This window comes from Halichoerus grypus, chromosome 7 (genome assembly GCF_964656455.1).
Source record: "Halichoerus grypus chromosome 7, mHalGry1.hap1.1, whole genome shotgun sequence".
NCBI classification, from domain to species: Eukaryota; Metazoa; Chordata; class Mammalia; order Carnivora; family Phocidae; genus Halichoerus; species Halichoerus grypus.
In genome coordinates, this window is record NC_135718.1 from 78,168,577 (window position 1) to 78,185,329 (window position 16,753).

At 39.2% G+C, this 16,753-nt stretch overlaps 1 protein-coding gene across 4 annotated transcripts in view; it reads right to left on the minus strand.

The window, feature by feature from the left end:
* MINPP1 (multiple inositol-polyphosphate phosphatase 1) overlaps nucleotides 1-16,753 on the minus strand; it is a 128,893-nt gene that overhangs the window by 100,088 nt on the left and 12,052 nt on the right. For 3 of the 4 annotated variants that reach the window (XR_013449780.1, XM_078077800.1, XM_036123420.2), the window contains one exon: nucleotides 6,595-6,728. The exons of the other annotated variant lie outside the window; for it this stretch is intronic. Coding sequence is in view for 2 of the 3 variants with exons in the window: in XM_078077800.1 (XP_077933926.1) it covers nucleotides 6,595-6,728 (134 nt within the window). In the remaining variant the exon portion in view is untranslated. The remainder of the gene's footprint in view (nucleotides 1-6,594; nucleotides 6,729-16,753) is intronic. 4 annotated transcript variants of the gene reach the window in all.

A 16,753-nucleotide genomic window follows, 5' to 3' on the forward strand; every position in this document is an offset into this window, starting at 1 on the left:
ATCTGACAGAAGTCTCGGGCACCTGGGTGGCTCAGATGGTTAAGCATCTGCCTTCAGCTCAGGTCATGATCCCAGAGTCCTGGGATCGAGTCCCGCATCAGGCTCCCTGCTCCTTGGGAGCCTGCTTCTCCCTTTGCCTCTCTCTCTCTCTGTCTCTCATGAATAAATAAATAAAATCTTAAAAAAAAAAAAAAAAGAAATCTGACAGAAGTCTCTAAATACACTTTCTTCATCTATTTAAGACAATTTAATCTTGATTCAGCTACATAAGTATTTTTTAAAACTGTAATCAGTCTTTTTGTACAGAGTCAACCGGTTCCTGAAAAGCACCTGCTAGTTTCTTCACAATTATTGCTCACTTACCTTACTCAGGTCGAAAAGGAGATGACTTCCTGTCGTACAAGCTCAAAACCTCCTTCCTTTAATCTTTTATACTGTCTCACAATCTCACATGAACAGTTACACCATTACCCAGGGCTTTTATATACATTTCTATTTTCTCTAGATAGTAAGAGTCATGAGTGCAACGAGTCTGTCATACTCATCACTATTTCCAGGTCCTACAACACTACCTGACATGTATCAGCAGGTGTTTTAAAATACTGTTGAATGAATCTTCTTTTCAATTCACAGATAAAGGAGTAATCATGCAAAAGGAGTAGACTTTCCTCATCTTGCCAATGAAAACATCCCATTATACTACGTGCTCTAAAGACGTTATCTCATTTCATTATCACAACAACCCTGTGAGTCAGGAGATAGAGCCCCCTTTCAGAAGTGAGGAATCTGCAGCAACAATAAAGCAGGACCAGGACTCAAACCAAACCCAAGTACCTGCCTACAGCGTCACACTAGCCTCTCTAATACTGCGTCTGATTCCACAAACCCGGCACGGAAATTAGCTTCGTCAGCTTCTGAGTACAGAGTCAGCTTCTACCTCAACAATCAGTCAGTTGCATTTTTCCTTCTGTATTTCATTTGTGAGTGAGACAAGCAAATTATAAGAAAATAAGCTAAGGGGCACAGTTGGTTAAGCATCTGCCTTCGGCTCAGGTCATGATCTCAGGGTCCTGGGATTGAGCCCCACATCGGGCTCCCTGTTCAGCAGGGAGTCTGCTTCTCCCTTCCTTTCTGCACCGGCCCCCAGCTCATGCTCACTCGTTCTCTCTCTCCCAAATAAATAAAATCTTAAAAAAAAAAAAAAAAAAAAAAAGCTAAAAATTGGAATTTCACTTTAAGATAAAAACAAAACAAATAAGGGCGCCTGGGTGGCTCAGTGGTTAAGGGACTGCCTTCAGCTCAGGTCATGATCCTGGAGTCCTGGGATCGAGCCCCGCATTGGGCTCCCTGCTCAGCAGGGAGTCTTCCTCCCCCCACCGGCCCTCCCCCCTCTCATGTGCTCTCTCTCTCAAATAAATAAAATCTTTAAAAAAACAAAACAAAACAAAACAAATAAAACCTCCCAGAGAAGGGTGCCTGGGTGGCTCAGTCAGTTAAGGGTCTGCATCTTAGATTTTGGCTCAGGGTGGTGGGACTGAGCCCTGCTTCAGGCTCCGTGCTGAACAGGGAGTCTGCTTGAGATTCCCTCTCTCCTTCTCCCTGTGCCCCCCATACCCCCCTCCCCTACTTACGTGTGCTCTCTCTAAATAAAATCTTTAAAAAATAAACAAATAGTGGTGATGGTTGCACCACTCTGAAGATACTAAAAACCACAGGATCATAAAATTTAAAAGGGTGAACTATATGATGAACTATTTCTCAGAACTGCTTTTTTAAAAAGACGCTTGGTGTGAGGTAGTAGGTGGGGAAGGCTGTGCACATGTGGGGGAAGGGGGTATATGGGAAACCTCTTTACCTTGCACTCAATTTTGCTGTGAACCAAAAAGTGCTCTAAAAAATAAATTCTATTTAAAAAAAATGAGGTTGTCCCGTTTATAGTAATCCAGATCACCTTTACGGAACTGCAAGAGTCCTAATTTTTTTTTAATATTCAATTACTTTACAGTATATTTTATTAAGGCCGTAACGTGAACTAATAATTTTAAAACACATTTTTAGTAATTACATGTCATAAGCATTCTGCAGTCATCTTGTAAAAAATTCTAAGGAAAGACTCCATTTTTCTGAATTAGTAAATTCTTCAAAAATTATTCCCACTTTTACCAAAACATTATTTCATTTTTTCCCTTTTCCCTTTTACTAAATACCCGTATGGTTTTAAAATTTTTATTTAAGTATAATGGAACTACTATAAAATCCACCTGGTTTTAATTGTTGAGTCTATTTGAGAGAGAGAGAGAGAGAGCAAGCGAGCATGCAAGCATGAGCATGGGAGAGGAGGCAAAGGGACAGAGAGAAGCATGCTCCCCGCTGAGCAGGGAGCCAGATTTGGTGCTCGATCCCAGGACCTGGAGATCATGACCTGAGCAGAAGGCAGACATTTAACCAACTGAGCCACCCAAGTACCCCTAGTTAGATGAATTTTAGTGAATAAAGGAGCTGTGTGTGCAAACTTCACAATTCAGTTTGGGACACTTCTGTTGCCCCAAAGACTTTCCCTGTACCCATCCGCAGTCAATCTCCACTCTCATGTCCAGACCCAGGAAGCCACTGACAAACTTTCATCTGTGAAGTTTGGCCTTTTCAAGAAATTTCAAATAAAAATAATCATTCAATGTATAGTTTTATGCAACCAGTTTCTTTCTGTGAGCATAATGTTTTTGAAGTCATTCATTCTGTTGCGTCTGTCAGCAGTCATTCTTTTTTATTGCTGAGTAGTATTCCATCCCACGGACACACCACATTGTGTTTCTCCATCTATCAGTTGGTGGGTATTTGAATTATTGACTGTAGTATTATTCATATCTAAAAACTGTAAACAGTCACATAAAAGACATGTAGCTTCATTTCTATGGGGTACTTAGGACTAAATTTGCTATATCATGTGGTAGATATATGTTTAACTTTTTTTTTTTAAAGATTTTATTTATTTATTTGACAGAGAAAGACACAGTGAGAGAGGAAACACAAGCAGGGGGAGTGGGAGAGGGAGAAGCAGGCTTCCTGCTGAGCAAGGAGCCAGATGCGGGGCTCGATCCCAGGACCCCGGGATCATGACCTGAGCCGAAGGCAGACACTTAATGGCTGAGCCACCCAGGCGCCCCTATATGTTTAACTTAAGAAGCTACCAAACTTTTCCAAAGTGGCTGTATTAATTTTACATTCCCACCAGCAAAGTATACAGTTTCCAGTTTCTTCTTGCCAACATTTGGGACAATTTTTTTTTTGTATTTTAGCCAGTGAATAAAGAAAACACCCAGTGTTTTCCTCCTGTGTTTCTGCTTTACTCTCACACCACACTCCTACCACTTCTGACACTTTTGGTCACCAAACACGTGGGGCATTTTCCCCACACCAAGCAGTCCTCTGTGTTCCAGCTAGGTATCGGGCAATTTAACTCCATTCTGACAGTGTGTCCCTGGAGACAGCATCTGAGTCCACGAAAGGCTCAGTCCCATGAGACCACCTCCTCTGTCCCCTCCAGGTACCAATGGCAAGTAGGAGGTCCCAGGCTACCCACAACTTCTGTTCAGCTTGGCTACAAATCAAAGGTTCCCACAACTCCCTCCTTGCTAGAGCAGCTCTCAAAACTCAGGGAAACACATGTGCCAGTTAACTATAAAAGGATATGATGAAGGATCGACGAATGTCCACATGGGAGAGATGGGAAGGGCCAGATATGCTGGATGGGGCACAGAGCTTCCACGCCCTCTTTAGGCAAGTCACTCGTTCAGCACTGCTACCTGTTTATCTATCAACCCAGAAGCTCCATAAATCTCAAACTTTTTTGGACTTTTATCACATAGGCATGATTGATCATTGCTCCATTTCCAGCCCCCCTCCCTTCTCAAGACAATGGGGCTCGGGGTGAAAATTTCACGCTTCTACTCATGGCTTGGTCTTTCAGGACAGCTCTCCTCCTGGAGCTGTGCAGGGTCCCACCCAAAGCTGCCTCATTACAACAAAAGACACTCCGATCACCCAGGAAATTACATGGCTTCAGGAGCCCTATGGCAAGAACCTGGGGCAGAGACCAATATTATTTTTTCTATTATTTCACAGCCAGTTTAGGGGGTACACTGGTGGTATTTCACTGTGGTTTTAATATCTAATGATGATGAGCATCTTTTCATGTGCTTATTTGCCATCCACTTAACTGTTAAAATCTCATGCTCTTTTTAAAAACTGGGTTGTCGGGCGCCTGGGTGGCTCAGTTGGTTAAGCGACTGCCTTCGGCTCAGGTCATGATCCTGGAGTCCCTGGATCGAGTCCTGCATCGGGCTCCCTGCTCTGCAGGGAGTCTGCTTCTCCCTCTGACCCTCCCCCCTCTCATGTGCTCTCTCTCTCCTCTCATCCTCTCTCTCAAATAAATAAATAAAATCTTTAAAAAAAACAAAAAACAAAAAACTGGGTTGTCTCCTTACTGGAGATGTAACATCTCTATACATTCTGGATTCAAATCCTTAATCATATATGTATATTTTGCAAATACTTTCTCTACATCTACAATTTATCTTCTCATTTCCCAGAGTGTTTTGAGAAGCATAAAAATTTTTAATTTTGATGAAGTCCATTTTACCAATTTTTTGATGGATCGAGCTTTTGAGTGTTTTATTATGAAATCTTGGCTTAATCCAAGATCGTGAAGATTTACTCTTATGTTTTCTTCTAAGAGTTTCACAGTTTTATCTTATATTTAGTTCGTTGATCCCACATTTTCTTCTGAAAGATTTCCAACTTTACATTTAAATATATCACCCATTTTTGTGTATACTATGAAGTTAAGTGTCTAAGTATCATTTTTTAACATACGGATATCCAATTGTTCCAGCACCATCTGCTGAAGACTATCCTTTTTTCCAATACATTCCTTTGGCATCTTCGTCGCAAATTGATCATATATGAGGCTTTACTGACTTGATTCTATTCCATTGATCTATTTGTCTATGGCTACAGTTTTATAGTAAGTTTTGAAGTGAGATAATTATGTTTTTGGTGCTATCGTTCTTTTTCAAAATTGTTTTAGCTCTTCAAGGTTCTTTGCATTTCTGTATAAATTTTAGAATAAGCCTCTCAATTTCTACAGAGACCTACTGAGACTGTGATAGGGACTGCATTCAGTCTACAGATGATCAATCTGTCTTCCAATCCATAAAGACAGTGTATCTCTCCATTTATTTGGGTCATCTTTAATTTCCGTCTGTAATGTTTCATAGTTTTCAGTGTACAAAAATACTCATTTTGAAACACCAATGGTAACTTCTTAAACATTAAATCTAGTATCAAACTGCAATAGCAAATTCTGCAAAAATTATTTAAGAATCTTTCTGACACAATTTTAAGTTTGCCATTCCTCACATTCAACAACAGGATAACAATGAACAGACAGCAAAAATCTGTTACCTTATGTAGTTGACAGGTTATAAACCACTCATAAAACTAAGTAGGAAAGAAGTTAATGCCTTTATCAAAGACGGAACCTGCTTTGACTATTCTGCCCCAAGAAAAGTGTCCAGTAGCAGAAACTAAATACTCAATCTAGTTTTCGCCCCTAACTCCGATCAAACCCAAGAAAATTCCATAAACTAGAGTCATACACACACACACACACTCTCTCTCTCTCCTCTACATGTACGTATAAAACTTAATACTGCAAACACAAATACACAATCTTCAGTCTTTCTGTCTTCATCTTTATAGCATTTTTACCTCTAATTATGAATGTATAAGCTTTCACAGAAGCTATTTGTCAAATAAAATGGGGTTAGTTAGGTTCTATCACAGGTTTAAATTATGAAAAGTTTTTTTTTAAACCTTGAAAAGTTGTAGAGTACGAATGTTAAAGACTTTTCCATGAGAAACTCTCATTCAAAATAAAAACATTTTGCAATTCCTACCAGAAGCCATGTACAATTACACTATTTATAATAGCAAAAATAGAAACTACCCAAATGTCCACTGACAAGAAAAGATGCTATAAACTGTGGTACTTCTTTACTGAATATCATACATTACTGAATATTATACTATAGTAAAAATGCTTATTTTTTGATTTTATAGTATATGCAACATCATGATGAAAATTATAAATGTAATGCTGAAGGAAAAAAAAAGCAAGTCCCAGAAGACAATGAGCATATGACTCTGAGCAAAACTAAGCAAACTAAACACATACATGTATAATAAAGACTATTTTTAAAGAGGCAAAGCAATGACATCCACCAACTTCAGAGTAGCAGTCACAGGGGATAAAGAGTAGAAAGGGCAAGAGACAGCAGGAAAAGCGAACCAACCACTGCACATGCCAATCATTAGTAATGCTCGAGTTCTTGGGATGAACGAAGGGTTTAAAACGTCTTATAACTCACATTATGTCATCTAATTTTTTCGTAAGCCTAAATATTATATTAAAATTTTTTTTTTAAAACACAAGCAAAACCTATTTTTAAAAATTCACCCATCACAGAACATTTTCCAGAAGCTTAATTGGGCACTCAAGAGAATACACATCAGAAAATTTTTTTTAAGTTTTACCTTTGTTTCTGTTCAATTGCTTTGTCCAAGTGCTGGAAGATATCCTGAAACAGGGTGCAGCTGGATCGACTATTAATAGTATATCCATATCCTCTTTTCCAATACTGTTTCAGATCATTTAAATATTCTAACACCTAAAAATAAAAATTTCAAAAATCATTATTACATGTTTTAATGTTAACAGATTCCCTGATTTAATAATGATTCTCAGAAAAGGTTACATTGTTGAATTACCATTCTACACAAAGTATAATAGAACCTCAGCATTCACTGAGTTTATACTTGCCATTTCAAGCTTTTACAAGTTGCCCCAAAAGACCATGACACACAGAGATTTACGATGAAACACAAATCTGAATTGTGGGAATGCGGGGGCTGGCATGCAAGAGCAAGTTAGTAGTACTCATGGCCAATAATCCAGCATCCATGACAGCTCAGGACAAAGGGCTAAAGACATGTGCTCACTTTCCCTTTCTGCTAAAATTATATTCAAGTGATAGTAAAAACATATACAGAAAAAAGGATACAAAAAGAAGAATATTCATTATAGCACAGAAAGACGCTAACAACGGATCAGGAACTTTTAAGAATTTTATGAAGCTAGAAACCAGATAGAAAACAAGTTACTTTGGTTCATGTATCAGTTTTGCAAAAATAGTAATAAAAGTAGACCAAGGATACAGAAAAAGGAATGTATATTGGAATACATGTTCTAAAGGGCGTACTGGCAAAATCCATAAAAGCATACATTTCTATGGCCCATTTAATTCCATTTCTTATGAAGTCATAGTCACAGATGCACACAAGACAGAATGTATAAGAATGTCTTACAGCAGCACTGCTTATAGAGCAGGAAGAAGAGATTCCTGGAAATACTGAAATTTCATTAATAGGTAGATGGTTGACTAAACTATGGTATACACATACTACGGAATACTAGGCAGTTATTTAAAATTTCTATATTGTAGATCTACATGTACTGATGTGGAAAGATCTCTCCAAGACATACTGAATGAGAAGGGAAGGTTAAGAATAATAAACACAGTATAATACCATTTATGCATGTATTGTGTACCTACAAACACACATTATACTGTTTTTTGTTTTAAGAATGATACAGATTATAAATAGCACAGAAAAGGGTTAAGGTTTTGTTAAAAGGTACACGTTGAACTGACAGCAGGGACTGATCTGTGTGGAGAGGTCTTGAATTGGAATTGGTGATTAAGGTAGACTTTCTTTGATTGTTAAACTCTGTACTCATGTATCACTTGATCAGATAAACACCAAAACTAGGAGGCTGAAACATGCAATGGAAAGAGGTACAAGTGGGGCGCCTGGCTGGCTCAGTTGGTAGAGCATGTGACTCTTGATCTTGGGGGTGAGAGTTCAAGCCCCACGTTGGGTGTAGAGCTTACCTAAAAATAAAAACAAAAATGGGTACAAGAGAAGACTGCCGTAATTTTGAGTTATTCTTCCCCAAAAAAGCCCCTAGAGAAACTAAGTGCAAGCCATAATAAGTTTAAGAGCAAGGGTAAGCCATCGCCATAAACCAAAAACAAAACTAAACATACATTAAAAAGGCAACTAAATCAAGAAGTTAGCAAAAGGGGCAAAGTAAACATTTTTTTAAATGAAAGAATTAAAATTAAAAGAATTAAAGTTCTGCCAAATCCATTCAAGAAATAAAACAAAAACAGTAACAGAAATGAAAAAGGAGATATGCCTGAAGACTTTTTAAAGATCATTATTTGCATGCTATTGAAACTTTATCTCAAAAGGATTTGAAAATGTAAATGAAATAAGCAGTTTTTCTAGGAAAATATAAATTACCCGAATTGACACAGAAAATTCTGACTATACAAAATAACTAGAGACAAAGGTCTACCTGAAAGAGACCAGGCATATTTGGTTTTAAGTAGGAGTTCTACCAAACTTCAAGAAGAGTTAGTTCCTAATAATTAAATTATTCCAGGGTACAGGAAAGGATGGAAAGTGATGTGGGAAACAAAGGCAGAAGAAAAATTATTACATTTCCTTACTACCTACAGCCCACCAACAAGTCCTTGAAACAGGCAGAGTGACCTTCCTCTAGGGACTCAACCGCCTGGATGTTAATACTTTGCTAAGGGCAAAAGGGAATCCTAGCCTGAGCCCCAGGATCCTGTAAGTCTACTTTAACATATAAAAATTCCCTTAGAAACTTCCTTTATCTCTAAACCCCTCAAGATACATGTTGGCAATCACCCCCCAAGCATATGACCCATCGATATACATCTGATGGGTCTCAGGACTAAGGTTTTATTAGACAGTAATAAATGACCTTTTCCCAACAATAGCTAGCCCCCTCAAGGTCCTGGAAACTTTGCTTCCAAAATTCCTTAGAGACCCACGCTCTCCCTGACCCCCTCCCAACTTGAAAGTATATAATGGGCCACTCCTCATGACCCCACTGCAGCTCTTTCTACCCCGGGGTCCTGTCCCCGTGCTTTAATAAAACCACCTTTTCACACCAAAGACGTCTCAAGAATTCTTTCTTGGCCGTCGGCTTCGAACCTTAACGCTCTTGCCTACATCAGAAAGCTTCTTAACTCATTTTAGGAGAATAATGGAAGCCTGTTCCCAAAAGTGAAGAAAGAGAGCCCAGAGGAAGAGGTGAGGAAAACTCCAACCCACTGCATTGCAATTCCTGTGCTCTCGACGGTGGCTCCTAGTCACTGGTGCACACAGAAATCCCCCCTTGCGTTCTAACCCCCCACCCAGGAAGAGGAATAGGGCCAGGCTAGTGGTATCACTCACAGACGAGAGCCACGGCCATACACCAACCTCACTATAAACATGACGTAATGAATGTGAAATAAAACATTACCAAAAAAAATTCAGCAGTCTACTGAAAGAATGTACCATCTGCCATGATGGAGTAACTGATACCAGGCATGCCCTCCGGGCACAAGTAGAAAACAGGACAAAATATGTAAAATAAATGTTTTCAGTCATTGAGTAATGAGCACTGAACTGTGATCATGGAGAGGAGAGAAACAAAGCAAACCCTACAATTGCCCAGGTTTCTGCCTGGAGGCACTTTGAAACTGTGGCATGCGGAGGTGGGGGTGGGGGGAGTGGGGGGAAGGGATGTCAGGCCGAATCCTGCAATCCTGCTGAGGAGAGGAGTCGGACCGCAGAGTGTTAAGGGGCCGAAATTAGCAGGGCAGAGTATCAGAAAGAAGGAAGCTACACAGAAAAACCGCTCCAGAAATCTGGGGGTCCTCTTGATTCTGTTGTTCAATGTTGTGGGAGTTATAAGCTGAATTCCAGAGCTATCACAAGGCTGGGAGATATTCAAGTTCCAAGCAGCCTAAGTAGAATTTCAGTGGACACCCAGACGTCCAATACAGACCCCAGAAGGGTCACACTTTAACAGTAAAGGTATATTTACAAATAAAGGTTTTGTTCCTGAGTTTAGTAGGTCAAATGTAGTATGAAACTCAGAAATAAACCTCAAAGGAGAATTACAGACCAATATCCCTGATGAACATGGATGCAAAAATTCTCACCAAAATACTAGCCAATAGGATCCAACAGTACATTAAAAGGATTATTCACCACGACCAAGTCGCATTTATCCCTGGGCTGCAAGGTTGGTTCAACATCCGCAAATCAATCAACGTGATACAATACATTAACAAAAGAAAGAACAAGAATCATATGATCCTCTCAATAGATGCAGAAAAAGCATTTGACAAAGTACAGCATCCTTTCTTGATCAAAACTCTTCAGAGTCTAGGGATAGAGGGTACATACCTCAATATCATAAAAGCCATCTATGAAAAACCTAGAGCGAATATCATTCTCAATGGGGAAAAACTGAGAGCTTTCCCCTTAAGGTCAGGAATGCGGCAGGGATGTCCACTATCACCACTGCTATTCAACATAGTATTGGAAGTCCTAGCCACAGCAATCAGACAACAAAAAGAAATCAAAGGCATCCAAATCGGCAAAGAAGAAGTCAAACTCTCACTCTTTGCAGATGATATGATACTTTATGTGGAAAATCCCAAAGACTCCACCCCAAAACTGCTAGAACTCATACAGGAATTCAGTCAAGTGGCAGGATATAAAATCAATGCACAGAAGTCAGTGGCATTCCTATACACCAACAACAAGTCAGAAGAAAGAGAAATTAAGGAGTCAATCCCATTTACAATTGCACCCAAAACCATAAGATACCTAGGAATAAATCTAACCAAAGAGGCAAAGGATCTGTACTCAGAAAACTATAAAATACTCATGAAAGAAATTGAGGAAGACACAAAGAAATGGAAAAACGTTCCATGCTCATGGATTGGAAGAACAAATATTGTGAAGATGTCAATCCTACCTAGAGCAATCTACACATTCAATGCAATCCCCATCAAAATACCATCCACTTTCTTCAAAGAAATGGAACAAATAATCCTAAAATTTGTATGGAACCAGAAAAGACCCCGAATAGCCAGAGGAATGTTGAAAAAGAAAAGCAAAGCTGGCGGCATCACAATTCCGGACTTCCAGCTCTACTACAAAGCTGTCATCATCAAGACAGTATGGTACTGGCACAAAAACAGACACATAGATCAATGGAACAGAATAGAGAGCCCAGAAATGGACCCTCAACTATATGGTCAACTCATCTTTGACAAAGCAGGAAAGAATGTCCAATGGAAAAAAGACAGTCTCTTCAACAAATGGTGTTGGGAAAATTGGACAGCCACATGCAGAAGAATGAAACTGGACCATTTCCTTACACCACACACAAAAATAGACTCCAAATGGTTGAAAGACCTCAATGTGAGACAGGAGTCCATCAAAATCCTAAAGGAGAACACAGGCAGCAACCTCTTCGACCTCAGCCGCAGCAACTTCTTCCTAGAAACATCGCCAAAGGCAAGGGAAGCAAGGGCAAAAATGAACTATTGGGACTTCATCAAGATAAAAAGCTTTTGCACAGCAAAGGAAACAGTCAACAAAACCAAAAGACAACCGACAGAATGGGAGAAGATATTTGCAAATGACATATCAGATAAAGGGCTAGTATCCAAAATCTATAAAGAACTCATCAGACTCAACACCAAAAGAACAAAGAATCCAATCAAGAAATGGGCAGAAGACATGAACAGACATTTTTCCAAAGAAGACATCCAAATGGCCAACAGACACATGAAAAAGTGTTCAATATCGCTCAGCATCAGGGAAATCCAAATCAAAACCTCAATGAGATACCACCTCACACCAGTCAGAATGGCTAAAATTAACAAGTCAGGAAATGACAGATGTTGGCGGGGATGCGGAGAAAGGGGAACCCTCCTACACTGTTGGTGGGAATGCAAGCTGGTGCAGCCACTCTGGAAAACAATATGGAGGTTCCTCAAAAAGTTGAAAACAGAGCTACCATATGACCCAGCAATTGCACTCCTGGGTATTTACCCCAAAGATACAAAAGTAGGGACCCGAAAGGGTACGTGCACCCCGATGTTTATAGCAGCAATGTCCACAATAGCCAAACTGTGGAAAGAGCCAAGATGTCCATCAACAGATGAATGGATAAAGAAGATGTGGTATATATATACAATGGAATATTATGCGGCCATCAAAAGGAATGAGATCTTGCCATTTGCAACGACGTGGATGGAACTGGAGGGTATTATGCTGAGCGAAATAAGTCAAACAGAGAAAGACATGTATCATATGACCTCACTGATATGAGGAATTCTTAATCTCAGGAAACAAACTGAGGGTTGCTGGAGTGGGGGGTGGGGTGGGAGGGATGGGGTGACTGGGTGATGGACACTGGGGAGGGTATGTGCTCTGGTAAGCGCTGTGAATTGTGCAAGACTGTTGAATCTCAGATCTGTACCTCTGAAACAAATAAGGCAATATATGTTAAGAAAGAAAAAAAGAAGAAGAAGAATGTAGCAGGAGGGGAAGAAGGAAGGGGGGGAAATCGGAGGGGGAGAAGAACCATGAGAGACGATGGACTCTGAAAAACAAACTGAGGGTTCTAGAGGGGAGGGGGGTGGGAGGATGGGTTAGCCTGGTGATGGGTATTGAGGAGGGCACGTTCTGCATGGAGCACTGGGTATTATGCACAAACAATGAATCATGGAACACTATATCTAAAACTAATGATGTAATGTATGGGGATTAACATAACAATAAAAAAATTTTAAAAAAATACTTAAAAAAAAAAAAAAAAGAAATAAACCTCAAAAGGATCAAGCTGACCCACAAGTAACCTAACTGCAAAATAAAACAAAATTTAAAACTCTTTAAATGCAAAATTTAGGCATTCAACAACATAATATTCACAATGTCCAGTAGTTAATAAAAAAATTGCTAGAAATACATGAAGAAAAAAGAAATGTGAGCTCTCACTAGGAGAAAAAGCAGTCTGTAAGGGAATTTATCTTAAGAAGGAATGCAAGATTGATTCAATACTCGAAAATGTACTAATGTAATTTACTATGTTAGAAGATTAAAGAAAATAAAAACCACAATCATCTTCCTGGATGACAAAAATTCAGCACACATTCCTGATTTTAAAAACAATAAACAAATAGGTTTCAGTAAGCAAGAAATAAATTTCCTTAATTGGTAATGATAACTGATGTGGGAAACAAAGGCAGAAGGAAATACAGTTAAAATTAAGTATCCTTATAACCTGCAGCCCATTGACAAATACTTGAGGCAGGCAGGGTATAATGTTCCTCCAGGAAGCTCCCAACAGTCTTCATGTTAATGCCTTGCTAGAGGGAACAAAAACCTCGGTTTGACAAGAGCAGGGCCTCCAGTATCCTGTGAGTCTTCTTTAACATATGAAAATCCTTCTGAAACTTCCCTGATCTTTACTTCCCAACCCCAAAGTATACAATCAGTTGCTCCTCACAATCCTGGGGCAGCAGCTCTTTCTGCCCATGGTCCTGTCCCCGTGCTTTAATAGAACCACCTTTTTGCACCAAAGATGTCTCAAGAATTCTTTCTTGGCCATCGGCTCCAGACCTCACCCACCAACACACCACCAACCAACACACCGACATTCAAAAACTACACCAGTAACTATGAGACTACGCCAAACATCACATTTTATGACAAAGCATTACAAGTGTTCTTCATTAGAAAATAAAAACAAAACTTCAGGTTTTAATATGATGGAATCAGGATAGATCATCTCTGTCCTCTCAAAATCACCCTAAAAAAAAATGAATGAAAAAGAGAAATGCAAATGCCTTCGTCAAAGAGATTAGGAGACCTTTATCCTCCTGACCATAATCATAAACAAGGGAGGGCTGCCAAGTGCAGTGAGAATCAAACAAAACATCTCACAAAACCTCAAAGCACAGGGAACACTTGAAGGAGCACAAGCAACAACTCTTAGCTTGAAACCTTGAGGCCAACAGAATGAAGCCTGCGGGAAGCCTCCGGGAACAGTCCGTAATACCACTACCAGGAGACACACTGGTATTCAATGTTGGCAGGAAGCACCTACAAAGGATCCAGAGGAGAACAACTCTAAACTGGAAGGAACACTGCTCATTTCTGAATAGCTGCTCATCCCCACTGGCCAGCTAGGGAGGAATAAAAGCTGAACTCGCTGCAAAGATGAGTAATAACTAAAAATTTAGGGGACCAGCATAGCATCTATACAAATACACAAAAGAAAAAGAAAACCATAACCCCAAAACAGTCAGCCAGATGAAAACTCCTGAGTAACAAATGAACATACTACTATGAATTCCAAAGACTTAAGAAAATAAAAGTCAAAAGCAGAAAAAAAAAAAAAGTTATGAAAAGAAGACAGAAACATAAGCTGGGGCAACATCACAAATAGTTTGGCATTACTATCTAGTAAATTTGAAGTTCTACATAATTATAGAACCAGAATTGTGATCCAGCAATTCTACCACAGACCTAGACCTTCAGACATATGTCTGTATATGCCCCAACAGACCTACACGATAATGTTCTTAATAGCCCCAAACCGAAAACAGCCCAAATGTCTACCAAGAAAATGGACTGGGGGGAAAAAAAACCCTGTGATAATTCATATAATGGAATACCATATAGCAATGAAAATAAGTCAACTATAGCAGCATCATAGGTAAATATTAAGAACAATGTTGAATAGGGGCGCCTGGGTGTCTCAGTTGGTTAAGGACCTGCCTTCCACTCAGGTCATGATCTCAGGGTCCTGGGATCCAGCCGGCATAGGGCTCCCTGCTCAGCGGGGAGTCTGCTTCTCCCTCTGCCCCTCCCCCACAGCTTGTGCTCTCTCTCTGCTCTCAAATGAATAAATAAAATCTTAGAATAAAAACAATGTTGAATAAAAACTAGATACAAAAAGAAAGAGGTGGGTGATTTCATTATATAAAGTTAAAAAATATAAAAAGGTAAACCATTACTTGCAAAAAAAAAAAAAACAGTAAACACTAAATTACTGTAATGAAGAAAACCATGAAAAAACAAATACACAAGTAATAATAGCAGGGAAATAATCTCAGATACAGAGGGGAAATATATTTTGTTTAAAAAACTGCAAGATAAGGGCGCCTGGGTGGCTCAGTTGGTTAAGTGTCCAACTCTTGATTTTGGCTCAGGTCATGATCTCAGGGTCCTGGGATCGAGCCCTGAGATTCTCCTCTCCCTTTCCCCACAGCTCGTGCACGTGCTCTCTCTAAAATAAATAAATAAATCTTAAAAACACTGTGAGATAAATTTGCCAAACTCTACAAATAAATCTGAAAACCTGGAGGATTTTTTTTTTTTTTAGAGAAAGAGAGAGCAAGCGCACATGCAACTGGGGGGGGGGGGTGGGAATAGAGGGGGAGAGAGAATCTTAAGCAGGCTCCACACCCAGTTCAGAGCCCCATGCAGTACTTGATCTCACAACGCTGAGATCATGACCTGAGCTGGAATCAAGTGTCAGACTCTTAACCCACTGAGCCACCCAGGAGCCCCCCAAACCGGAATGATTTTTATGAGAAAATATTAAATACGCAAACCGACTCCAGAAGAGATAGAAAATCAAGGTACCCTCATTACAGTATAAGATATACACAAAGTTGCAAAAAGCCATCCCACATCAAAGTACCTAGTTCATGTGTCATTTCTTTTACAAAGAGTGACTGCCATTACATCAACTTTCTCCTTTATGCATCCCTATACCTTATATATACCTCTATTACAGCCACCCCATTGCCTTACAACCGTTTGTGTCTTTCACTCCTTAAAGAGGGACAATGCCTATGTTACGTTAGAATCTTCCACTCCAACCATGTGCCTAGCACAGAGCAGGCACCCAAACAATATTTGCTTAATGAAGGCACACATGGTCCAGCATTTCACAAGGTTCTGGATACCTAATAATCTCTGTGATTCTCAGAATTTCATAAATGTCTATTCACTTTTCATTTTTAAAAATATTTTAATAAACAATTTCAAACACATGAAAAATAGTGAACAGTAATATAATGAACCCCAGTGCACCCATCATCCCACTTCAATAATAATCAACATTTGGCCAATCCTGTTCTATTTATCTCCCACTACCACCACTGGATTATTCTTTCTTTCTTTCTTTCTTTTTTTAAAGATTCTATTTATTTATTTATTTGAGGGGCCCATGTGTGGCTCAGTCGGTTGAGCATTAAGGCAGACGCTGAGCCACCCAGGCGCCCCACCACTGGATTATTCTGAAGCAAATCCCAGACATCACTTTATTTCATCTGTAAATACTTCAGTATATAAACCTATTTCACAGTGAAAAGTTCTAAGCAGAGAAAAATTATTTTCCATCAAATCACTGAAAAAGAAAATAATCATAGGAAACATAAATCAAAAGAGAACTTTGTATTTTTAAATGAAGAAACTTACTTGCTTTTTAATATATAAAAAGGAAGCTTTTATTTAATTAATTTAATAAACATGTATTTCAAATTTTCAGATCACGGTCAATTAAATAAAGAAGTTCTTTATTTAGAAAGGTAAAAAAGTACCTCTGCAATGGAGAAGTCTGCCAGGCATCACTTTAATCAAATGATCAAACATGTCATCATCAATAATGTGACAAAAAGACATGCACTGAGGACACATCATTTACACAGTATTCTTGTCAAAAATGCTTAAA